This window comes from Ochotona princeps, chromosome 10 (assembly GCF_030435755.1).
Source record: "Ochotona princeps isolate mOchPri1 chromosome 10, mOchPri1.hap1, whole genome shotgun sequence".
Lineage (NCBI taxonomy): Eukaryota > Metazoa > Chordata > Mammalia > Lagomorpha > Ochotonidae > Ochotona > Ochotona princeps.
The window spans coordinates 72,888,314-72,914,064 of record NC_080841.1 but is presented as its reverse complement, the minus strand read 5'-3'; the positions used below and the strand labels follow the sequence as shown (position 1 = coordinate 72,914,064).

The 25,751-nt window shown below is 53.7% G+C and overlaps 1 protein-coding gene across 1 annotated transcript in view; it reads left to right on the top strand.

The window, feature by feature from the left end:
• Positions 1 to 25,751, top strand: part of CCNY (cyclin Y) — a 106,988-nt gene that overhangs the window by 74,477 nt on the left and 6,760 nt on the right. The window contains exons 3-8 of the mRNA XM_004588430.2: positions 5,144 to 5,178; positions 11,664 to 11,764; positions 16,615 to 16,650; positions 18,708 to 18,765; positions 18,891 to 19,010; positions 25,536 to 25,702. Of these exons, the coding sequence (XP_004588487.1) occupies positions 5,144 to 5,178; positions 11,664 to 11,764; positions 16,615 to 16,650; positions 18,708 to 18,765; positions 18,891 to 19,010; positions 25,536 to 25,702 (517 nt within the window). The remainder of the gene's footprint in view (positions 1 to 5,143; positions 5,179 to 11,663; positions 11,765 to 16,614; positions 16,651 to 18,707; positions 18,766 to 18,890; positions 19,011 to 25,535; positions 25,703 to 25,751) is intronic.

Genomic DNA, 25,751 nt, shown 5'->3' with positions numbered 1-25,751 from the left:
TGGCGTGCCTCTCTCCCCAAGCTGCCTGCCTGTCTTGGGGCGGGGGATCCCTACATCCTACAGCACAGTCTTGCCCAGGCAATTAAATGTTGAAGCATCTCCAAGACCCAGGACTCTTTAAAAAATATATTTGTTTCTTTTATTTATTTGAAAGTCAGAGTGACAGAGAGAGGGAGTGAGAAAAGTCTTCCCTCCACCTAAGTAGAACAGCTGGGACTTAAACTGGCATTCCAGTGTGGGATGCTGGCATTGCAGGTGGTAGCTTAACGTGCTGCCCCCATTGCTGGCTATCCCCTGCCCCCACCCCCAAGGAGCCAGCGCTGTTACAACCGGCCTTCTCATGCAGTCTCCCAGGGCACCCTCAGATCCCTCCTGTCCTCCGAAGAGGCTTGGCTGAAGCAGTTGGATGAGGTCGGCCGTGCAGGCAGCAGGCAGCTGGGGTCGGCTGTGAAGCCATAGCCAGGAGTGTCTTGAGTCCAGCACTCCCTTTAGACATGTTCCCCAGGACCCAAGGGGGTGCAGGATGAGCGCACCCACATCTTGGCTCTCAGAGGTCCTTTCCAGATGCCCGTGGTTTAGGGGAGCAGCTGCACAGCCTCAGAGTGCCTTGTCCAAACCTGGTGGCTCCTGCCGCGCTCTCTTTATCACTTACTTCAGCTCCTGTTTGCGTCCCCAGCCAGTCACCCCGAAGTCCCGTGTTTAGCAGCTCACCTTCCACCCATTCTCCTCTCCCTCCTCCAAACCTCCTCACCTTCCTCCCCACACTGTCAGTCAGGCCCTAGCTTTGTGTAGCTCCTTCCTTGTGACAGAGCCATCCCCCATCTGCTACACACACTCACACTCACACTCACTCACTCTGACTTCTCTGCACAGGACCAGGCAGGGACTTGGAAAGTTTGATCGGCAGCCTTTGTGTCCTCTCTGTGTCTTCTGTGTCATGAACGTGACTTTGTGTAGGCCTGGCTCTCTGTGCACTCGTGGGTGTGTTGCTGGAAGACAGAGTTCATGTCTTCCTCTTGCTGCGGTTTCCACAGCCAGCACAGCCACTCCTGTGCAGGAGAAGCGAAGTGTGTGGAAGAGGAACAGAGGAAGGCAGGCGGGCACACCATGGCTGCTGACGGGCTATCTGTGGCTCTGGCAGCTTCAGGGTCTCTACTGGGATGCATCCATTGTCCAGCGGCAGGAGGCCCCAGCGATTTGAACTTGCCTCTTGCAGGAGGTGGGGGGTTTGCACAGTTTCCCGGCCAGGCCCCTCTTAGGACTCCCAAAGAGTCTGCGCCTCTTGGGAACTCTGCACCACCCCAGGCTATGATCTCCTGGGCCTCCTGGGCCTCCTGGGCTGCAGTAAAGCTGGAGAAACGTTAACTCAGCTGAAATCCTTGAAACCCAGCTGTCCCCTCGCCTGTGCCATGTGCAGATCCAGTAGCCAGGAGTTTGCTCAGGGAGTGCAGACGGGACAGAAGTCAGGGGTGGTGGTTCTCCCAAGCTCATGCCTCCCCCTGTTCTGTAGTTGGCACTCTGGCCACCATCCTCTTGCCATTTCCACTCTGGTTCTTAAGGTCGCACCTCCAGGTCCCCTTCAGTCAGCCAGGCTGACTCCCTGTCTTGCTCACATCTCCGCAGGTTCCCAGTCCACCTTAGGTGCTTCTGGTTTCCCAGCAGCACCTGGCACACCCCCGCCACCCCATCCTTTCAGGGAAGGTAGGCCGACTTAGTCTGCAGTCAGATCCCTTTGGTCCCTGCGCCTTTCTGGTTCCCAAGGGGTCTTGTGGTGGGATAGGGTCTCTTGGGGAGACCCTGGAAGGCTGGGTGTGATGCCCCCGGGGGCCCTGAGCCGTGTGAGCTTGCTCTCTCAGTGCAGTCCTTATTGTGGACTCGAGCCCTCAGAGGACTAGGCTGCTTCAAGACCTGGCTTCTTGTCTCAGCTCATGCCACAGGCGTGGATGGTGCCGTCTGCATCCTGCTGAACCTGGCGCCCCTCCCATGAGCCCCTTCCACACCTCGCCAGCAAGCCAGAGAGGTCAGGGTTGAAGCAGCACCCACCAGTACACATGCTTGCCTCCTGTTCAAACAGTGTGCGCAGCACTTTGGCATTTAAACCATCCGCTAAAGTGTCCCTTTGACCGGTGCACCAGGAGGGCCTGGAGGATTGCTTGGTTGTAGATTAGCATCCGGAAGCATCTAGAAGCAATATAAAGTGACCTTACCAGGAAGCCTTGTGTTCAAGGTGGAGAAGGGTTCCTGTCCTCTTGAGCCCCACGAAGTGCCTGTGGCAACTCTGCCCTCCACCCCCCAGGGAGGCTGTTTACAGTCTTGTAGATTCATTGAATGGTATTGGACTTGCATTGTTCCCAGCTTAATCATGACACCTGCAGGGGGAAAGGCGGGGTGGATGAGACCGTGTCTGTTGAAGCCGTCTTCTCTTGTTCCCTGTAGGCTCTGCCAGTCTCAGCTGTCAGCTTAAATCTCCAGGTGAAATTGTCTGGTTCTACCTGGGACATGGAAGCGTCCTTGTGCCCTCCCGTGTAGCACGCCCTGGTTCTTAAGGTCCCAGGGCCTTCTCTGGGGACTGCTGTCCTCCTGGTGCATGGAGGAGGGGCGGAAAACACTGCCCCCCTGCTCCCCACTCCCCTTTTTCTCTGGAGATGTCTTCTACTACCCCCACTTCGTACCTGTGTCGATCAGGTAGGTCTTCTTGGAAGCCGCTACTGTGGTTTTTTTGCTGAAGACCTGGGGAACCCTCACTGAAGCCAAGCCAATTCCAGACCCTCCCAGAAGACTCGCCTGAGTCTGAATCCAAGGAAAACCTACTTCCTTTCTGCCCAGAAAGATGAGAATCTTTTTAACATCGGCATCAGTTTACCCATTTCCCCCCAAAAAACAAAATGCAACCATTAGCGCACTCCGCTATGTGCGAACCCTGAGAACCTGGGACGTTTTGAGTGATGGATCATTAGTGACCAGATGTTTGAGGTTTTAGAGCGATCTGGTTCAGCTGACGGTTAGGAGTGAATTGGTGGCTTCAGACCTGGTTCATGGCCTTGGATTTCCATGGAGGCTGCCTAGCCTTGGTAACTCAGTTCTTGTCATTCCTGCTAAGCTGCTTTCCTTAGTTTGGAGTGGCCAGGAACTCTCCCAAAGTCTCAAATTCTCTGGCTGGCAGGCAGCAGAGATGGCAGGCAGGTAGAGCTGCCGCTTCCGTCCTGCCTGGTGGGGAGTGTGGCCAAGGCCCGCGGGGCAAGACCAGCTTCACCAGCAGGTCTGTCTGCCCCTCGGGCTCCCAGCCCTGGGAGGGCTGGGGAGTTCCCGCACCTAGGCAGCATGGCCACGGGGCAGGGCTTGGCTTGGCCCTCAGAGGTGCTTTTCAGGATGCCCAGGGAGAGCTCCCTCTGGAACCACGCCCGTCAGCCATGCAGGGTGAAACAGAGTGCCTGGCGTGGGACCCTGGAACTCCAGGGTTCCCCTCAACACTCCCTGATTCTCTGGGAGGACTGTGTGCATGATTAAATATGTGAAGATATTGAATCCCGAGATCCTCCCCTCTCTTTAGATTTATTTATTTTTGTTGGAAAGGCAGATTTACAGAGAAGGAGACACTGACACACACATAAAAAGAGAGAGAGAGGGAGCGAGAGAGAGGGAGCGAGAGAGAGGGAGCAAGAGAGAGCATGCGCTTCGATTCTCTGATTCACTCCCCAAATGGCTGCAGTGGCGCAGGGTCCCAAGGCTTTGGGCTGTCCTCCAGTGCTTTCCCAGGCCACAGGCAGGGAGCTGGAGAATGGAGCAGCTGGGACCCGGCGCCCATATGGGATGCTGGCACTTTCAGGTGGAAGGTAAGCCAAATAAGGCAATCATAATAGCCTCAGATTTTTTTTCCCCCTTCCATTCAGATTGGAACCAGCCAGGGTTATGGGGGAGTGGAAACAAAACGAAACAAAACCAAAAGAAACAAGCTTGCTTCGTTCCTTAGCTGGATTGATCCTTGGAGGTGAGGTCTGAGAGCCTCATGTTTGTCATAAGCCAGGTCAAATGTTCAGTTAGACCACAGAGGCGTCTGTCTGTCCCCCACGCCCAGACATCCCTGGGCTTCAGTTTTGCTCCTGTACGTTTGAGATCAGAAGGGGGACGGTAGCTAGAGGAGAGGGTTGCTTCTGTTGTTGAGAGAAGTTTTCCCTTGCGAATCAGAGATAACTGAAGGTGGATGATGGGAGACCGTTTCTGGGGTGACTGAAATGGAGGGTCTGGGGGCCTCAAGGTCGTCTCCTTTGCAGGTAATTCCTTCATTCTTTCTTCCCGCCCACTGCCGTTACCTCTGTGGCTGGATCAGCACAAACCCACATAAGCCAGTCATTTGGGGTGGGGAATTTGCATGATAACAACAGCTGTTAGGAGGTCCTCTGCTTGCCCTGTCAGCCATTGCCCTCTAGGGGCTGTGAGTTCCTGTCAGTCCCAACAAACACCAAGGTTGTGGGGCCCTGCAGCCCGAGCCCCCAGGGACAGGCCCGGCTGGGCACACAGAAGAGAGAAGCCTTCCAGTTGGAGGGAGTGGGGCTGGTTTTTGTGGGGTTGGTCAGTGTCCCTGAGGCCCCTGGGGGACAGAAGACATCAGCCCTTGCTTGGCAGCACTCAGCATAAACAGTAATTAGCTTCCAGAATGAATCAACCTCTCCCGACCCCCACCCCCACCGGCCCTGGCCTGTCTGCTTGTGGTATCTTTGTTCTGGTGTAGCTCCTGTGGTCATTTATGTGTCGCTCCCAGGGCCTGGATGGGTCAGAGACAAACAGTACTGTTCCCCGGTTAGTCATCACGAGCATGGCATTAACAAGTCTTTTAAGACCTACTGGCTCACACTGCATAGAACCAGTGGGACTGTCGCCCATTGTCATTGCTCCAGCTGCCCAACCGCTAGGCTGCATGATGAAGACTCAAGGGACCTTTTCCTCTGCTCGCCACACTCCCCCCGGCGCCTGTGCAGCTCCCATGGTCCCATGTCCAGTGAAGGAGCAGCCTGGACTTGCGCTGGCTGGTGGGAGGGCAGGGACCACCACCCAGAGGCTCCAGTCCTCAGCACCCTGTGAGGGCGGGGTGGGGCGACCGGCGTGCAGGTGTGTAACATTTCTGTCACATCTTTTGTCTCCACAGTGAGAGAAAAGCGCAAGAGTCTCTTCATCAACCACGTAAGTGAAACTGTGTCCCTCTGGTTGAGAGCTTGAGGGAGCCGGGTGCCCCAGGGAGATGGGGAAGAATGACCCAGTGTGTTTAGGCTCTATGGGGATCGTCACTTGGACAGCCGTCGCTCACTGTTGACGCACCATGCAGATGCTTTGCCCGGTCTACTGCTGGTCGCGGGAAGAAAGTGGCAGCCACAGGGCTGTCGCTGTGGAAGCCACGCAGGTGCAAATGGCCTTTCTTGCTCCACACCTGGCCACATGTCCACATTGCTCCTTCTTGGAAGAGAAATGAATTTTTCCAAAGCTCTTTGCCTGCACACACACACACACACACACACTCACTCTCCTGTGCTCGGCTGTCATGTGTTAGGTCTGGGAGAGTCTGCATACTGTCAGTGCTCAAAGAAAGAGGATGAACTTGCTAACTCATTAGGTTTCAAAGGGTTTTCCAAAACTCACCTCCAGTCTCCAGAATGGGTCGTGTTACAGTTGGTGGCCAAGGGCAGGGTGTCCATGAAGACACCTCATCCTTCTGTTGCTTTGAGCAACAGGGGCATCCTGCTGGCACCTCAGCTCCACAGCAAGCCCTGCCAGACATACTCCAACCAGCCCTTCCTCTCCTCTCTTTAGAAGAATCCCCTGCAGGAGGCTTGGAGCTGGGAACCATCCAGCTAAGGGTGTGGTGTATATCCTCCTGCTAGAAGCCAAGGTGATACACCTCGGCTTCCCAGAGGGTTTTGGATTTGGATTTGTTCAATGCTCCGCATTTAAGTGTTTGCAAACCCTGAGCAACTTGGCCCTAAAGCCATATGTGAAAGAGACTTTATGCTGTTGTATTCCTTAGCCTTTCAAATCTGGTCAGGATGCAGTGAGAGAGAGAAGTCCGTAGCCAAATCCTTGCCCTTCAGGGAAGCCTGCTGACCTTGGGTGTGTGTGTGCACGCGTTTCACAACAACGTGTGGTCTCCTCCCTGGACCCAGATGACAGGGCATGGACAGAATACCCCTGCGAAGTCAGTGCAAGGGTCCTCGGAGAAGTTTGTGGAAAATGGGATTAAAATAACATCTGTTTTGGTGCAGAAGAAAAAGAAATAAATACCACTTAGGGTTTCCATGAGCTTTGGGAGGATAACTCTGTTTGCATGGTTGCCAAAATAATTCATCTCCAAGGAAACTGGCCTCTTTATTCATTCCATTTCACAGAGTTTTTGACGTCTCCTTGTGTATGTCATCAAAAGTTAGTGGAAATGGCTATGCTGTTTTGTTGCTTTTTGACTTTTACTTTTGTTTTTTTAAACCTTCCCCCCCCCCCCAAGATTTATTCTTACTAGAATGGCAGGTTTATAGAGAAGAGACACAGAGATAGAGAGAGAAACATCTTCCATCTGCTGGTTCACTCCTGAAATGATCACAGTGACCGGCGCTGAGCTGACCAAAGCCAGGAGCCTCGAGCCTCCTCTGGGTCCCTATACAGGTGCGCGATCTCAAGGCTTTAAGCCATCCCAGCTGCTGTGCCAGACCACAGGCAGGTTGCTGGGTGGGAAGTGGGGCACAGACTGGTGCCCACATGGGATCCTGGCAACGTGCAAGGGAAGATTATCCAGTTGAGCCACTGCGTTGAGCCCAGAGTTTTGTTTTTCTTCCATCCTTCTCCTCTCTCACCCTCCTTCTCTCCCCTCCTTCCCCCCCTTCCCCCTTTCTTTTCTTCTTCTTCTTTTTGAAGAAGTATATGCCCGGTGTAAGGACCTTGGCTGACAGTAGCTGATTCTGACTTAGTCCTTGCTTGTATTCCTGCGGCTGGGGTGCCTTCACACTCGTCAGTATGTCTGCCAGCCAGGCCGTGCTCACTGTTGACATGGAGGGAAAGAAGAGATCAGGAGCTGGGCTGCCAGCTCAGCCCAGCCTGTTTTTGTTTTGTTTTGTTTTGTTTTGTTTTGTTTTGTTTTCTAGTAAGTCATCTAAAATGCAAAGATCTCTTACGTATTGTAAGTAGCTCTGTTGACGGCTCCTAAGGCCCAGGGTCAACCCAGGAGGACTCTGGCCTTCGTCTGGTTTTGGGAGCATCATCCCACCACTTGGTGACAGCGTTGCGGAGATGAGCCGAACATTGAGAACTTAGGGGAAAAACCAAGTCATGGCCCATTTGCCGTCATGCCCTGTGGAATAAGGAGGGGCGACGCATGTAAGAACTTTGAAAGGAAATGAAGCAGATGAAGAGTTTGACCCTCCAGGCACACAGAAATCGCAGGGTTTGCTGGCCTGGGAGCCAGAAGGCCCCTGTTCTTCAAGGAGGAAGACCCTGGGAGGTCTTTCTGTCTCGGCTGGTTTGTCCTCCGGCCACACTGCCCTGGGTAATGGACGGAAGGCAGTGTACCAAGTGCCTGACAGCACAGAGTTAATATGTTGTCACTGGATTCAGGTAAATCCCGTGTGATTTTCCAAGTTCAGTATCAGCCCCAGTGGTGGTCTCTCTGGTGTCTGGAGTGAGGATATGGTTTTACCATAATTATTAAGACTCAGGATTCCTTCCTTAGGAAGTACTCACTTGAGTAGTGTTTGTTTGTTTTTTGTTTTTGAAGATTTGTTTATCATTTGAAAAGTACAGGGAGTGAGAACACAATTGGATCTTCCATATTCTGGTTAGCAGCAGGCTGCAGTGGTGGGGGCTGGATTAGGTTGAGGTCAGGAGCCTGGAGCTCCATCAGGTCCCCCATGTGGGTGACAGGGGCCCAAGCACTGTGGCATCCCCTGCCTTCTCAGGCATGTCAACAGGGAGCTGGACTGGAAGGGGAGCAGTCAGGATTCAAACCTGTGCCGGCGCTGCAGGCAGAGGCTTAACCCTCCAGTCCTGTGTCCGCTCTTCTTAAACAGTACAGTTTGGAGTTGATTTCTTCATTTGAGCTTTGCATGAGAGGGAAGTAGGTTTCCTCGTAACATAGCTCCTGTTTGGGTTCTGCTCGTCCACTGTAGCCACGAACATGGACGGTTAAGTGAGCTGGATCCAGAACGTGGGGCTTTCACAGGCAGCACCCTTGTTTGTCTCTGAGGGGCGGTTCCTGGTTGATGCTGCAGGAGTGTGGTGAGCAGCATGGAGCCTCATGCCTGCGCCGTGTGGTGAGGAGGATGAGGACTGAGCTGAACTTCAACAACAAAGTGGAGATCCAGCAGGATTAAAGAAGCCCCCTCTGCTTTTGAAATCCTTTCAGCAGAGCCGTGGGCTTCTTGTGCTGCCAGAGAGCCTGGACACCTGCCTCTGATGGCTGTGGGAGCCACGTGCCTGCTTTGCTACTTTCTCCTTCCTGCTCCTCCATTTAAATTGTTCCTTCTTTGCTTCTCTCCCTCCTTCTAAGCGATCCTCTGGCTGCCAGCACAGGTGGGCTGTGTGTGGACCCCCTCACCCCGCTGGGATGTGGAGACTCCCTTTCCTGACCTGGCCGGTGCCCAGCCTCCCTTCTTTCCCTTGAGAGGCACAGAGGAGGACGTGGCCCCGGGAAGGTGGACTGGCTTGTGGAGGGCCAGTGGGCGGGGCTGGCAGGGGGTGTGGCTTCCCCCGTGTCTGTCAAGGCTCATGGAGAAGGGGCCACTGACTCGATACCGGGATTTATTTACACTACTCCCAGCATGCTCTCCCGTGGGAGTTGCTGTGATTGAAGCCTATTCCTGGGTCACACACTTGTGAGATGTCATCCTGGAATCAGATGGCCCGGGCCACCCAGTTCCCCCTGGGCTCAGAGTGCCCTGATCCTAGCCGGGTGGGCCCTCGGGCTCTGTGTGCTGCAACACCCCCTGTGCCATGTATTGTCACTTGGGACCTCACTGTTATAATCCCTTGGCTTTCAGCGTTTCTATCCGACTGGGGGGGGTGAGGTTGGAGGGTAGGGAGACAGGAAATGAAGTCTGAAAAGGGACAGAAAGCCTTTTGTGAAAGTAGACCCGGGAGGCCGGCATTGTCCCACCTGTGTCACCTGCCTACCACCTGGCCTGGGTGCTCCACTTCCCATCCAGATCCCTGCTAAAGCACCAAGAAAAAAAAAGGCAGCAGAAAATGGTCCGAGTCCTTGGCCCCTCGCACCGTCATGGGAGACCCAGCTGGGCTTCATGGCTCCGGGCTTCTGCCTGGCCCAGCCCCAGCTATTGCCAGCGTTGGGGGGAAATGCCCCAGATTTCATCCCTGCGTGTGTCTAGGTCTTGCTCCTTCGTGCCTAGCCGCCGCCCGCTGTGGCCGCACGGGGCCCTACTGCCTTTGCACACTGCAGTGTCAGGGCTGTCCCCCGTCGGTTGGGGAACTTGAGAGGTGCTTACTCAGGCCCTGTAGTGGTGATCGTCCCAACGTCCAGCAACTGGCTTCGTGCCTTGGAGGTGGTCAGAGCCTGAGGTGTGCTGTGAAGCTAAACATCCTGGTAACATGCCACCTGTGGGGTTTCGGTTAGTACTTGGAAGCGGGCTTGGCATCTCCTTGAAAAGCTAAGGCCCTCGGTTATGACGCATACAGACCAGCCGTGGGGACAGTCTCCTGGCCTGGGCCATGACCCTTGTCCCTCGGGTGGCTGGCTTTGCAGTAGCTCTCAGGCTCCTAGGGCCATCCTTAGCTTCCAGAGATTATTTCTGGTCCTTCTCTCCCTTTCTGGCTTCATTTTTTTTCTTCTATAATTCCCTGCACATTTTAATCCCAAAGGGACCATTACAGAGGAAATAGTGGAAGCCACAGGGGTGATAGGAATGCACATTTACCTTCCCGGCACCTCCCTGGGGCTTGGCTGCCTCTCTGATCTCCTGGGACATCCTCTGGTCCTGGGTGTCCATGGGGATGGTGTCTGCTGGAGGTTTGCTTGCAGTCAACTGGGAAAGCAGCAGGAGGACTTGCAAAGCTCACCACCCCACCCGAGAGCTGCCGTTAGAACTATATGTATATGTATGTACTGTGTGACTTCGGGGTGATTGCCACAAGAGCAAGAAAGAGAAAGAACAGTTACGAATGCTTTCAGAATGATGTGCTGTGAACAGTGTAATTCATTCAGTAGTGGTGATTATTTCTAAAAAATGTGAAAATGCCACCAGGCGTGCTGGGACTGTGTCCTGTCCCCTTACAGACACATGGCGGTGTCAGCTTAAGAAGGGATGCCTGGGAGACACCCGGCTCCTGCATTTCCTCATTGTGGTTATGGGTCCCACACCTGTCGGTGTAAAAGGAGCACCACCGGGGAGGGAGGAGCGGCAGGCTGCCTCGGGGCTGCAGCGCCCTCTAGCGGCGACGTAAAGAACTGGGTGTCCGAATTGTCATGGGTGTAAGGATATCTTACCACACAGAAGTGGCTGTGGCTTAATTAACCTTTATGTTTCTTTTGCTCAGTCTGTGCCTTTTGGATCTCAGTTTTGTTGGAGGTGGGCAGGTGAGGCAGGTGTTTCTGTGATTCCCAGGGAACCTGTAGTTTTTACTTGCTGTAGGAGACACGTGGATTGTCCACATTCGTTGGCATGATCCGGTGATTTTTGCTCACCAACCAGGTAGCCTGTCTCTGTTTTGTCGCCTGTCGTCTGCCTTTGCTGCCCAGTGGTCTGCTGAGTGTTTGGGTGTCATCACAATGTAAACGATACCACTCCCTTTCCACTCCATTTCGGAAGTAGAATTCTGTCCTACAGTTCTCCCAAGAACCCAAAGCTCTTGTCCTGTTGAGAAAGAATGAGCCTTAGGGGCCAGTGTCATGACTCAGGGGGTTAAAGCTACCAGCTGCATCAGTTAGCAGCTCATACGGGCTTCGGTTCTCGTCCAGTCCACCTCCCTGTTGATGCGTCTGGGTGCTTGGCCCCCTGCCACCCATGTGGGAGACGTGGATGGAGCTCCAGGCTCTGGCTTCGGTCCTGGCCCAGCCTCCACCGTCATGGCAGTTTTGAGGAGTGAAGCAGCAGACGGAGGAGCTCTGTCGCTCCCTCTCTGGCACTCTGACCACAACACTGCACACCCACACTACCTAAAGGCCACCCAAAGGCTGCAATTCCAAAAGTGTCAGCTACATTTCCTCTTTAAAATGCATCTTGCCCCAACAAAGGAAAACGTTTGCCCCCATTGCTTTAAGACTTTCAACTGCTGAGATTCCAGCAGTCTAAGAGATGCTCTGACTAAGGTGGGCTGCATTCCCCATGGCCCTGCTCCCTGCTCCAGGCCAGGCAGAGCCCACGAGTGAATGAACAACACAGACCCTTGTCTGAATCTCAGCGCGTTCGAGGCAGATGGCCAGCTGGGTTGACCACAGGCTTGCCCTCCATGTCCCACACAGGCACGGGGCAGGTGCAGCCTGCCACACCCTGCCGTAAACTGCCGTTTTCACCATCCGTCTGGACCTTGGGCCCCGGGGCGGTAGCAACATCCATTCCTTTGTGGTTGGTGTCAAGTCTCTGGGGTGGGGCTGCAGGCTGGGATGTGGGGGAACAGCCCCGCCCTCCATCCCGGCACTGCCCAAGTAACCTGTCTGTCTTGTTGCCCTTGTTTTCCAGCACCCTCCAGGACAAATAGCGAGGAAATACAGCTCCTGTTCCACTATTTTCCTAGATGATAGCACAGTCAGTCAACCGAACCTCAAGTATACAATTAAATGGTGGGTATGCGGACACCTTGGCTTCCCTGCACACCTCTGCTGCTGCTTTAACTGGGTCTGGCATGGGGGTGGGAAGCACGGAGCATGCAGGGCATCTTTCTGAACAAGTGCTGTTGGTATTTACAACGTGGGGGAGCTCGAAATCACTTTTACAGAGTGCTGCTGCTGGCTTAGAAGCGTGCGACACTGGAAATAAGTTTTAAGCGTTGCCTAGGCGACGGGTGTGTGATGTCCACACCTTCTTTTCACCCCTTTACCCTAGGGAAGCCATGCCTGGCACAGTGCCATCCCCTACATGAGTAACTTGCATATGAGGGAGGCTCTGGCACTGCCAGGCCAAGACCCAGGGCTCCAGCGGAGAGCACCTTGAGCAGAGGGACGCGCGTGTGCCCGCAGGCCTGAGCTCTGCCCCCTGGCAAATTCCACCAAGGGGCTGGCTGGGTGGCCAGGGGGCCTCTCTGGCCACCCAGTCCTCCTTGTGTCCTACCTCCTCTGGTAGGACACAAGGAGGGCTCCTTGTTGTGAGAGCTGCGGAACACGCTTCCCTGCTGTATGCCAGTGGGGCTGCGATAGCTGTCGCACTGGCCAGTGGTCGCCGAGGTGCCGGCTCCACAGCTCCCCCATGATTTATTTCTGTCTTAAAAGACATGCCTCCTTTAACAGCCCTGCACTTAGCGTGTGAAGTCACGCTCAGGTTTCTATGTAAGAAGTGTCCCATGAAAAGTGCCCATCACACGGAAGTGAGGATGGCACCCCAGCCTCCAGTCTGGAACCCCCAGAAAGCGTGCAGTCCCCTTGCTGTGATGTTCAGGTTCCCGCCGCCTCCATGTCCCTGCAGTTGCAGGTGGCAGTGCAGCCTCCTGTGCAGAGTGTGTGTTTGTGTGTGTGTGAGCTTGGCCCGGGCCGGACTTGGCTGCAGCACCTCTGGAAAGGTGTTTTCTGGAAGGTGATATCAAGCCCGGAGGAGCAACCTGGAGAGCCGGGATCTGAGCCCTGTCAGCGTCTGCCCGAGCCCGGGGCTGCTGGCTGCCCCTGTCTCCAGCACCATCTTCCCCGCTGACCCTGAGGAAGCAGGGGCCGTGTGAGTCCGCCGCAGCAAATGAGCCAACTGCAAAGACCAGATGTCCCTGTGGATACCATGGCTGCTGCACACTGCCAGGGGGCTTGGGGTGGGGGACCTGTGGAAGGGAGAGGAGTGCAGAGAGCGGGTAGTAAGATGCTATACCCCAATGCCAGCCCAGTGCAGGGCACCCTGCTCCTGTCAGCAGGAAACTCCCACCGTTCACTTCCCACTCCCTACCCTCGCCTGCCTTAGTTCCATACTTTCAAGCCTCCTGGCTGTTAGAAGCTAGGAGGTCGTAGGTGCCGAGGTCCTGTGTCATTGGGAGTGTCTCTGCTGGGATCGAGTCTTGGCCGCTGCGAGGGAATGCTCCCGGTCCTCAGGAGGTCATGTCCGAGCCAAGCTTTGGTGGCCCGGGCCCTGTGTGCAGAGGTTTGCCAAAGGTGACACAGTTGGTGGGCTGGAGGGGTGAGCTCGTGGCTCACAGTGAAAGAGAGGGTCAAGGCAGTTGACAGCCTTAGCCATGCCTGTCTTCCCACGGGTGGGGTTTCTTTCCTGGACACTTCCCGAGACTTAGCTAAAGGTTGACGGGTTCATGTCTGCCCCGGCCCCCTCACCCTCTGTGGGTTGAGCGGGCACTGAGCCAGGAGCAATGAAAGGTGCTACTGGCCAGCTGTTGTCCTCTACCTGACTACCATGGGGTGACCCCCCTGCACTGCAGCATCTGTAGGTTTTAGGGTCATGGGGTGCATTCCTAATTCAGCTGAAGGTGAGGAGCAAGGCGGTTGCCATGTAAGCAACCCAGGATGACCTGGCTGTTGCGCCTTCCCAGTTCCCGGCTGTGAACACTGCCTCTTCCCTCTGGTGGACTTCGTCCACTGCTTGGCTCCAGCCCATCCCTTGGAAAGAAATGCTGCCAGCCTCCTGAGGCCCTGTCAGCACCAGCCTGCCGGGACCCTGGAGGGAGGCCTGGCTCCGTGCTCAGCTCACGGGTCCCCTTCCTGCACTCGGGGTGGCAGGCAGGCAGCCAGGTTGGCCAGGCAGTGGCAGCTTGCTCAGCTGAGTGATCCCACTTGCCTTGGCATGGCTGTCGGCGGCTGCCATTATGTTCAGTGTTGCTTTGGGCCAAGGAGATGGGGAACGGCTGGTCCTGAGGGTGCTCACGGACAAGGAGGGGCCAGACCTGTGGATGGAGAAGGACAGTCTCAATCTCGGACACTTTCCTCTGAGCTGATGTTTCATGTGACTCACAACCAGTGTGTAACAAGGAGCCGTGTGCTCCCAGCGCTGCGGAGGAAGGGTGGATTAACTCTGAACAAAGGAGCCAGGCCTCGAACCCCACTGGTGTGGCCTTGGGTCCAGGGAGGTCCAGCCCGGATCCAGTGCCCTCACTGCAACTAGCAGGTCAGGGATGAAAACTTAACCATTGCAGTCCCAGAAGAAGGTGGCCGAGCAAAAGAGCTCAAGAAGCCTCCGTCCAAGTCAGCAAGCCTCGTACCTGCTGTCAGAACGGGCATCTCCGTTTGTCAAGCAGGATCACACTTGTCTGCTGTTCTCTGTTAATGTCTGCAGAAACAGAAAAACTTTAAAAACCTGATCGCCTTCTCCGTTTTCAACCCCGAAGTCCTTTGACACCGGTTGGCTTGCTTGTCAGCCTGGACGCTCTGGGAGTCGTGGGAAAGATGGAACGAAGAGGTCTGGAAGGGCAGGAGTGTGGTGGGGGAGGCTGCCTGCTGCATCAGCGTCCCAGGCAGACCCCAAGCCCTCAGGCCACCCAGCTGGAGCCTCCTAGGGAGGAGGAGGCGGGTGGGGACAGGCTCCTCTGTGTCCACCTTGCATTCCCATGTTGGTTTCTTGCCCTGGGTGGACCACAGCATGGGCTGACGGAGCCCATGGGCTACACTCTGAGACGCTCAGGACATGTTGCACACAGAAGAATGGAGCCAGGAACCAGAGGAAATGAGGGACGCCTGGGAAGTCGGTGTGAACCACTCAGCCCACTTGATAGATTATCTTGGAAATTTGGTGTGAGCGACTGGTACTGTGGCACAGAGGGTTCAGCCACCAGCTGCAACGCTAGCACCCCTCTTCAGGACGCAGCTGCTCCACTTCTGATCAGCCCTGGGAAAGCAGCGGAGGATGGCCCACAGGCTTGGGCCCCTGCACCCATGTGGGAGACCTGGGTGAAGCTCTTGGCTCCCAAAACAGCTGCATCCATTGCAGCCATTTAAGGAACAAACCAGCACATGGAGGATCTTTCTCTCTGTGACTCTTTCCGATGCATAAAAATAGATCTTAAAAACCTTGGTTTGAATCAAAGTACCCTCTTTCACCGTCCAGCTGGAGAACATTTGTTCAGACGCATCCCAGGTGTTTGCGGGTGGCTCTAAGCAGGTACAAGGTGGGAAGATGCTGTGCCAGGCCCACGCTGTGCTGCTCTTTGTAGAGCTGCGAGGCCGTGTGTGTTGGGCACCTCGCAGCTTGCCAGGGGCTCGAGTAATTTGAGGTGAAATAATAAAGGTAACATAATCTCTACAGTATTTGTGAAGATGTTCACTGCGTGTTTATAATTGCTGAGTATTAGGTAGCAACCTGGAAGCCCAAGGTGAAGTTAACCACACCAACAGCCATGTAATGTGTTACGGTTAGCCATTTAGAGTCATGGTTTTGAAGAATGTCTTAATGATCAGAAAACTGCTAGCATGATGATAAAAGGATGTCCACCTGTTTATGTCCACAGACAATTTATAGACCAGTGACTTTCCACGTCAGACGTCCTTTGGGAAGAGGGATTATTTTTCTTTATGTTTCTTTTGCGTTTCTCAAAAGGCCTTCTAAAATAATCATGATGTGTTTTATAGTTAGGGAGAAAAACTTTTTTTTTGGTTAAACAAAGTATTATTGTTTTTAATTTTTTTTATTCATTAATTACATTGTATTATGTGTCACAGTTTCATAGGTACTTGGATTCTCCCCACCCCTTCCCAAACCCTCCCACCATGGTGGATTCCTCCACCTTGTTGCATAACCACAGCTCAAGTTCAGTTGAGATTCCCCCATTGCAAGCATCTACCAAACATAGAGTCCAGTTAAGTTCAACGGCTTCTTAGGTATACCCTCTCTGGTCTGAAGACAGAGCCAGCAGAGTATCATCCCTATCAATTAAAAGCTCCAACATACCATCAGCAAAAATTTACATCATTATGGAATTAATTGACATAGTAATGAGTAACCAGTATGTTAAAAATAAATGCGAGTTCTTAACCACCTTCTGTGACCACCTCATTGACATTTCAATTTTAGTTTATATACAACATATAACACACATAACATGTTATACAAGAGAAAAACTTTTTAAAGGAAGTTCAGGTGAATAGAATTCAAATTCAGATCGTTCGGGATGGAAAATAAAAATACAGGTTGTGCTACAAATAAAAGTCACCGAGCCATTTTCAGCAAATGAATGGCCAAGCCTTGTGCATTGTGAGAGATGATTGCTGAAGAGGAGGACCTGCCAAGCGCTGTGGGTTAGTTACGGGGAAACCGCTAGTTAGCTGAGCTAGTGGGTGACGGGTTGACGGTTCCCAGAGCGATTTGAGCGGTCACCAGAGCGGGCTCTGAGGGTGCCCGAGATGCAAGTTTCTGTAATTGGAAGGGGTTGTGTTCTTGGTCCTTGCGATGAAGATAGTGTCACGAAGCTGGGCTGTTGAGCCTTTCACTTGAGCGCGAATGTCTGTGTTTGGAATACATGAAGTCTGGAAACATTGAAATTCTGCTTCTTCTTTTACAGTGTAGCTCTTGCAATATATTACCACATCAAGAACAGGTATGTGGAGATTTCATTTGCCTCTTCTGCCGTGCCTTTCCCGGTTTTAGTTTTTCCTTGTTGTTACTATACTTGGCGCAGCGTTCCGAGTTCTGTGTTCTTGACTCCTGAAGCGGGGGGGGGGGGGGGGGGGGGGTGTGGCTGCTGGAAGCCAGTGGGGCCCGTCCGGCCGCCCCTCTTCCTGGATGCTCTGCACGCTTGCTTTCAGCCCCGCCGTGCGCGCTGGCCGCTGAAGCACCCTGCCATGTTCACCTGCAGCTTACGGCGTGCGGCTCACTTGGAGCCAGCTGAAACTTTGGTGTCCCTTTTGGCTGTTGAAAGGAAGCGTCCTGGCAGTCATAATTCAGCTAACTGAATTCAGTTCATGCAGGGAGCAGCGGCCTTCTATGTTTATTTCTACATAAAACGTGAAATCGCATCCATTTGCCCCCCCCTTTTTTTTACTGCGACATTGAGACTTGTGCTCCAAGCATGGGGAATTCATCAGAGTTCCTGAAGTCCTTTTCGCACCTTGAAGTTGTCCTTCCTAAATGGTTTTATTTTTCCTAACAGTGAGAAAACTTAAAAAGACATTTGCAAAGCCCAGCTTCTCCCATCTTGGCCACACACCTAATGGACAACAGATTTTTTTGGGGGGGAGGGAAGTGAGGGGTTGGTGATTTTCTTTGATCTGTGCTCTCCAGAGCATCTTATTCCTAAGAACAGCCACCTGTGCACGGCCAGGGATGTTTAGGTGTGTTGTATGATAAACACCAGCAAGCAGTGTGACCCAGAGTGGGACAGACAGAAGCTGCCTCCCGGTGAGTGCGGATGACCGGGAGGAGGTCAGCTACCTGGCGGACCCAGAAGGGGCAGCCCCCATGTGCTCAGAAGCTGCTGGGCTCAGCCTCGGTCATCTGCATCCCAGCTGTTCTCTGTGCAGCAAGCACAGCCGAACGCCCGCAGCTTTGCAGCTGGCTCCTGCCCTGCAGATGTCGGAGAGGAAAGCTGACCTGTCTCATTAGGCTTTCCATGTTTTAATTCGTAAAGTGAGCGTTGGGCCGTTGTCCGGGATGGGTGTGTCCAGGGACACCTTGTGTGGCCTCTGTGGCCTCCGTAGGCCCGACTGGCAGGGCACTTACTGAATGTCCCTGGGCACCTGGACGATGGCTTCCCAGTCTGATTGTTTCAGACAAGTTTTCAGACAAAACTTGACTTCCACAGTTGGCATGGTGATGGGCGGGTACTTGTCCCAAACACTGGGACATCAGGGAGAGCCCCTCCCTGCTCCTGCACAGGCGTTTCTTCAAGCCTTTTCACTCAGCCCTGTTTGGATTTGCAATGCTGAGCTGTCAGGGGAGCAGGTTGTAATTCAGACTGCTGACCAGAAGGTGGCGATGATGTTGCCATGGGGTCCTTCAGCCTTTGCTCACATTAGGATGCAATGCTGTAAAAATTTTCTGAGGCATCTCCGGAGATCCAGTCTGATGGCAAGCTCCGAACGAGAATCTGGCCTTGTGACTTAACTAAATGTGGTCCAGGCCATCATTTCCATTGGCTGTTCAAACAGAATGGCTAAAGACTGCACCCAAGGGGACTGATGCTATGGCGTAGCAAGCTAAACTTCAAGATGTGGCACTGGCATTCTGTATGGTTGCTGGTTCGAGTCCCCGCTGCTCCACTTCCCATATAGCTCCCTGCTAATGTCCTGGGAAAGCAGTGAAAGATGGCCCAGGTTCTTGGTCCCCTGCGCTCACATGGGGGACCTGAGTGAAGCTCTTGGCTCCTGGTCTTAGACTGGCTGTTGTGGCCATTTGGGGAATAAATCAGGAGATACAAGATCACCCTCTGTCTCTCCTCTCTCTCTGACTCTGCCTTTCCAATAAAAATAGATTAAAAAAATCTTTTTGGAAATAAGAAACTAAGCTGTTGTGAGTGTACAGTAGCATTTCCATAATGCAGTGTTGCTCTGTTCCTTGAGAGTCAGCAGACGGGAAGAGAGCCTGTGTCTTGTCTCACGGAGAATGCCCCAAATTCCTGCAAAAGTAACCCCATTTTTCTGTTGTCTTCCTCTCCAGGGATTCAGATGGAAGGATGCTCTTAGATATTTTTGATGAAAACCTTCACCCTCTCTCGGTAATCTCCCCCTCCATCCCTCGTGCTTAGTGGGCCGGTTGGGTGATTTCCCCCCTTTGCCTCTGTCGAGTGAGCGGTCACCTCGACACCCCCAACTCCCTTCATTCCCCTCCCGACTCCCCCAGAAATCCGAAGTACCGCCCGACTACGACAGGCATAGCCCAGAGCAGAAACAGATCTACCGGTTTGTGCGGACGCTGTTCAGTGCGGCCCAGCTGACAGCCGAGTGCGCCATCGTCACCCTGGTGAGTGGCTCGTGGTGCCAGCCGGGGACTGTCCACTGTGGGACACGTGAGATGCGGGTACAGGCTTTGCGGTGGGGGAGGGTATGAATGTAGATTATCCCCCCAGGGAGGGTGTATGGCTCAGTGTCCCAGCTGGAGAGGTTTTTAAACCACACCAGATAAAGAAGTTGAGAAAGACTGAAACCACCGCCTGGGGGTGGGGGCAGTGATTTCTTAGTAATGCTAGATTTCCTGCTATCACTGCCGCCCCACCAAGATCTCAGGGGCAGCAGTGAGCTGTGAGGGACACGCCCCATGAGGGCTGACACCCGAGCGAGGCTGTGTGATGACCACGTGCATGCTGCCGGGGCACCAGCCTAGGAGCAAGCATGGCCCACTGGCCTCTCCCTCGTTGCTTGGCGCGAACGTGTCTGGAATGGATTTGCGGAAGACATGGGGACATTGATCCTTGTTAGACTCGGGAAGGAAAAACACCCCTTTGTGCACCTGTGGAACGGAGCCTGCTTCTGGAAATGGACTCAGGCATAGCCCACCCCGTGGCCGTGTCGGCCAGCAGCTTTACAGGTGCACAAGCACCCCCGAGCCCATGGCGTGCCGGGCGTCCTGAGGCCGTTTATCCCACCTTCCCCTAGCTCCGTGGCTCGCGTGTGTGCCACACCTCTGTCCTGTCTGCTGACCCTGTCTCTCTCAACTCACAGCCCCGGGGGCAAGATGAGCTTGAGGCAGGTGACCATGCAGCGTTTGGTGCGAGGACAGTAGGGCCTGGGTCAGAGTGACTGGGACATTCGGTACTGGAGCGTCTTCCGCTTTGTCGTTTCCAGTGGTGCTTTTGTGGGATGGTCAGTGAAGTCGAGCATCTTTTCACACACGCGTCAGCCACTCATGTATTTTCTCAGCATAAATGTCCGTTCATAGTCTTGAGTGTGTTTTTAAGTAGAGTCCTTGGACTTTTTATGGTGGAATCGCAAGGATTTTGTGTGTATTCTGGGAACAAGCCCTTCGACAGGGACACCGTGTCAGAAGCCTCGATCGTCGCGTTAGTGGTCTTCGTTTTCACTGTTTTTCCTCCGGCACGTGTGCCTGTGGTGTCTCATCTAATAAGCCAGTACAGAGCCCACACTCTGACGACTTAGCTGTGTGTTTCACTCAGAGGTTTCTGTGGTTTTGACTCTTGGGTTTTCTGAGCTTGGAAGCCCATGTTCTTCTGCATCTGGGTGTCCTGTTGCCACAGGACCGCTTGTCACACTGTCTCAGCACCCTTGTCAGGCTTCCTGGGGCTCCCAGGAACCCTGGCGCTGTCTCCCAATGGCTGTGTGCCTGTACGTTGTTGCCCCTGTATCTAAAGACCCCAATGAGAATGGATCAGGGCCCACCCCAATGATTGCAGTTTAACTTGACCACCTCTGTAGAGACTTTTTCCAAATAAGGGCACATTTGGGGCACAGGAGGTATGGGAGCTCAACATAGGAATTGAAAGGGGGAACAGAGTCCAGCCAGTAACAATAGAGTTTGACAGAATTCATGAAATTATGTGTGTATGTTATGAAGAGCCCTCCAAAAATCTTAACCACAGAAGTGACTGTAGGAGGCTGGTGCCCGTGGCATAGTAGACTCACCACCTGTGTTGCTGGCATCCTGTATGGGCACTGGTGTGTGTCCCGGCAGCTCCACTGCCCATCTAGCTCTTGGCTGATGTGCTGGGAAAGCAGGGAAGGCTGGCCTAAGTTCTCGGGACCCTGCAGCTGCGTGGGAGGCCTGGACAAAGTTCCTAGCCCAGCTCTGGCAGTGAAGTGGTGGATGGAAGAGTTCTCTGTTTCTCCTTTCCTCTCTGGTTTAACTCTGCCTTTCAAATAACAATAAAATCTAAACTCTTAAAAGAAAGGATCTGACTGTTGCTGTTTCAGCTCGTGGAAATGTGAGTGTGCGTTTGTACACCTCCACATCCCCGCATGCTTTGAGGCAGGAGCAGTCAAGGGAAGGCTCTTCGCATCTCCGCTAAGCCTCCTCCACCTGCATTTCCCAGAGAGGCTGCTTGGGGAGCGTCATTCCCATGAACTTGAATCTGAAAGCCTAATTGAGTAGGAGAGATCCTATTAACAAAGGTCTGGGCACATTCAGGAAAAAAGATTTTTTTAAGTTGGCAGACAAGTGCGAGTTTCCTAAAGAAATTGCATCTGACCTTTTAATGCAACTCAGCTTTGTCAGTCCCAGCAGATTCCACGCTGTTTAGTGAAGCACCTACTGAGCAGCCGTGCCTGGCACCAGGGCCACTGCTCTCTTGGCTAAGGCATGTGTCCTAACACCTCAGGGAGCCCAGACAGTGTCCACGTGGCAAGTATTTGCTGGGTTTTCCCAAACATGAAGTAAGATATGATGTATCCTGTTGGCATCTGTCAGCCAAGGTGCTGCAGCTCAGGAATATTTAAAGTCACCTTGTTACACTGAGCCGGGGCCACTGGGAGAGGCCAGCTCTTCTGTGGGGGTCTCCCTCCATTCCTGCCTACAGAAATGCCCCATAAGCAGGCAGCCAGCAAGCACCACGCTTCCTGGTGTCATGGTTGGTGTTGACGCACAGGAAGTGACACGAGGGCCTTGTCACCTAGGAACTCAAGACTTCACCGAGGGGGAGACAGGTCAGACGGTAATGCCTGTCTCCCCTGATGGATGCAGGTAGGAGGGTCCCCCGGCTCATGAAGTCCACGTAGACCTTACCAGTCATGGTTCCCTGTCTCACCACTTACCCAGCAAACAACCTCCTGGCACAGCTCTGGCATTTTACTTCTAGAATTTTGAAATGTAGTAGTCCTGGGGGCAGGCACTTGATACAGTGGCTTCAGGTGCTGCTTGCGATGCCTGCGTGCCAGTGGCCGGTTTGTGTCCTGGCTCCTCCACTTTCAGTTGAGCTTCTGCCGGCATGCAGGTGCTGCTGGCTCAAGTGCTTGGGCCTCCTGTCACCCACGTGGGAGCCCCAGGTGCAGTTCCAGGCTCCTGGCTTTGCCCTGCCTGTTGCAGGTGTCAGGAGACTTGAACTAGAAGGTAATTCCATTGTTGTGTTGTCCGCACACACACTGACAGTAACAATGAGACTCTAGGTTTGTAAGATTCTTCCAGGACGACCCTTTCATGAATGAAGCACCAAGAACAGACCAGGAAGCACGTAGGCAAAGGAGCCGTCACCCACTTGGGTTCCAGCCCCCTCTCCTCCAGCCTGCAGCTGGGGGTAGCAGAGCAGGTGGTTCATGCTTCCCATCCTTGCACCGTCAGGGTTCTTGGGTTCGTTTGTTCACTGCTGCAGCCAAAATAAGCCTCAAGAAAGCTTCTGGTAGCTTGGTGGCGGGTGGGTGGCAGGGAAACATTGGCCTCTCTTGGTTGGGTTTAGGGTCGGAAGAATTCTGCAGGAGCCTGCCAAGCCCCCTGGCCTTACCCTGCTCCCCAGTGATCTGGCCTCCCTTAATGCTGTTCCCCACCTTTGCTTCTGCCTCTCCTTTCTCCTCTCCTGGTGTCCTCCCTCTGTGGTTCTTCCCCAACCCACTCCATCGCTCCACTTTCTCCTCTGTTCCCCACTCCTGCAGCCCCTCCTGCCCCGGCTCCTCCCTGTTCCCCACTCCCAGCCACTGCCTGCAGCCACTGTGCTGAAAGCATCGCTTCATTCCCTTCCGTCTGTGTCCTGAGTGCAGCCTGCACAGCCACGTGGCGCCAGACACATAGTTCCACCTTGTGCGTCCTCCAGTCTCGCAGGCTCTCGAAGCAGGACCCGTTAGGTCCTGTCTGTCTGCAGGGCCCTATATGTGCACCACGCTTCCCCATGGCCCCTTGGAGCCCCAGACCTGCACATTCAGAGATAGTGACCAGTGGCAACTTGTGACCATGTGGATTGGCCTTTTCCTTCCTGGCTCAGTGGACAGCGCCCCCGTCGGCAGCAAGCACAACAGGGCTCTTCCATGGCAGCTGTCCTGTGGCTGTTGGCCTCAGCGCCTACTCGTATGTGAGACAGCTCTGTCAGGCTCTTGCATTGTGTCCCCAGGTCAGGCCCAGGTCCCTGAGCTGCTGCAATCACCCCTCCCCACCCCACGCGGAGCCTCGCCAGCCCATCTGATGTGCTGCGCCTGCTGTGTGTCCAGTGATGGGCACACTGGGGACGCCAGCTGGGTGGGCGCTGGGGCAGCAAATCGGGCCTGCCTGTGCTGCTCTCATTGCTCTGTGACTGTCTCTTGGTCACGTGACCAAGTTGATGGACAGTTAACTACTTTCCATGTTAGCATTGGCTTGTCCCACGTGGCATGCCCTCTTTCGCATCTGGTGTTGTTTAAGACTTTACCAGCATGCAGACAATGCTGGACAGATTGCACATGTTTTAGAAAGCAAATAGCAGGTTATACCACTGCTGGCAACACCCACACTGCTATGGGAGCACAGGCTGTTCTGCTTCCCCTCCAGCCTCCTGCCAGTGCCCCTAGCAGCAGGAGATGGCTCAGGGATGTGGGCTCCTGCCCTCATATGGGGCACCCAGCTGGTATTCCAGGCTTTTTCTTTGACCTGTCAGATCCTGGCTGTTGTGGGCATTTGGGGAGTGAACCAGCCGTTGGAAACTGTCCTCCCTCCCCCTGTCTCCTTCTCTGTGTCCCTTTCAGTACATATAGAGAAATACTGTACAAAGAAAACAAGTTGTTAAACAGTGAAGCATGATGTGTGTGTCCAAGTTCCCTTTGTGGTGCAGGATCTTCGCTCTGTGAATAGATTTAACAGAAGCCACACAGATGATAATGTCATGGTTTAGGGAAGTGAAGACATTTGCATAAATAGATTTTTACCCCGGGAGCTAGGAAAGAGAGGAACTTCATGGTCTTTTCTTTTTTCCTAAAATCCAAGTTCAAGCTGAATCCTTGCTTTCGTTTTCTAACTTCAGATGAAATGAGATTGCTTGAGCTGTTCCTTACTACGTTTATCAAAATCCCCATAAGATGTCTTGTCACCTTTAGGGTGATTTTTTTTTTAAGATTGATTTAATTTTTATTTGGAGGGCAGATTTTACAGAGAGAAGGAGAGACAGAGAGAAGGTCTTCCATCCACTGGTTCACTCCCCAAATGGCTACAATGGCCAAAGCTAAGCTAACCTGAAGCCAGGAGCCACTTCCGGGTCTCCCACGCTGGTATGGGGACCCCAAGGGCTTGGGCCATTCTCTGATGTTTTCCCAGGCCACAAAAGTGGAGCAGCCAGGACATGAACTGGCACCGTATGGGATGTGCATAGAGGTGGAGGATTAGCCAGTTGAGTCATTGCACTGGGCCCAGAGTGACTTGCTTTGTAAGAAACCAGAAGCTAGCAAGCACTCGGAAAGATGTGAAGCCAGCCTCGTGATGGGGTAGCTATGCAGAGAGATCAAGGGTCAGCTTGTGCTTGTGGCCCAGGAGATCCCCAAAGCACAGAGCCTTGAGCAGATCTGTGGACACCCGTTTGCATGGCCGCATTGCTCCCCATAGCCTGTAGCCACACACACAGCCCACGTGTCCGTGACATACGAGTACACACACACAGCATGTGTAAGTAAAATGTACATGAGGTGACTCGGGTCAGCCTCAAGCAGGGTGGGGATTCTGATGCGGGCTGCCGCGGGAAGGAGTCAGCCAGGCAATTGGGAGTGAGTGAGTCCACCACGGGGCACCCAGAAGAGCCACCGGAAGAAAGGCCGGAATGTAGCTGCCGGGGCAAGGCATGAAGGGAGTGAATTCTGTGTGTGGATGTGTTACCACAGAGACTTCTGAAGTCGGCCTGTCAACAGCTGCAGTGTGCAGTGCAAGTCGGCGACTGCCAGTCAGAGGCTTCCCCAGCCAGGAAAAGGGTGCAGGCTTGTCTTTTGGGGCAACACAGATGACCCTGAAGCACGTGATACTTAGCAAAATATGTTACCTGACCTCTGTCCCACGTGGAACACAAGGCGGCTGATGCTGGTCTGGAAGGATGCCGGTCCCTTGGAGGGGTCAGAGAGGGTAGCAGCCAGTAGGTGACCGCAGCCAGTGGGGACATTTTTCCATAGCCACACAGATAGACGATGTTGGAGGTGACAAATACACTAAAACCTCCTGCCTGTACAATGACATCACGCTTGCCTTATCCAAGCATCACATTGTACCACACATATTTGTGTAACTGATAGAAGTCAGTTGAAATGCATCAATCAAGCTAGCTACAGATCCACAAAAATAAGGCTCGCTCTCATCTTGTTGCTTAGTTTATGTATGGGAACACTTGGCTGAACGTGCCTTGCCTGGTGGCTCCTGGGGTTTGTCCCTGCCCCAGAGGCGTGCAAGGTGCAGCTTGCTCCATACCATCCCCGCACAGGCAGCACACAGCCTGTGTCTCCTCAGACTCAACTGAGTTCTCGGCTTCCAAAAGGCAGTGAGGTCAGGTCAAAATGGAGTTAAGTTCAGGACTTGCTTACGTGTTCCGGTGTGTGGAATGAGACCGTGGGGGAGTTGCTGAGTTGTGGCATTCCGTGTCCCCCCGCCCTGTTCCCATCACCCCAGGTGTACCTCGAGCGGTTGCTGACATACGCGGAGATTGACATCTGCCCGGCCAACTGGAAGCGGATAGTTCTCGGGGCGATCCTGCTCGCCTCCAAGGTTTGGGATGACCAGGCCGTGTGGAACGTGGACTACTGCCAGATCTTGAAGGACATCACTGTGGAGGACATGTGAGTGCGGGCCAAACACACACACACACACACACACACACACACACTG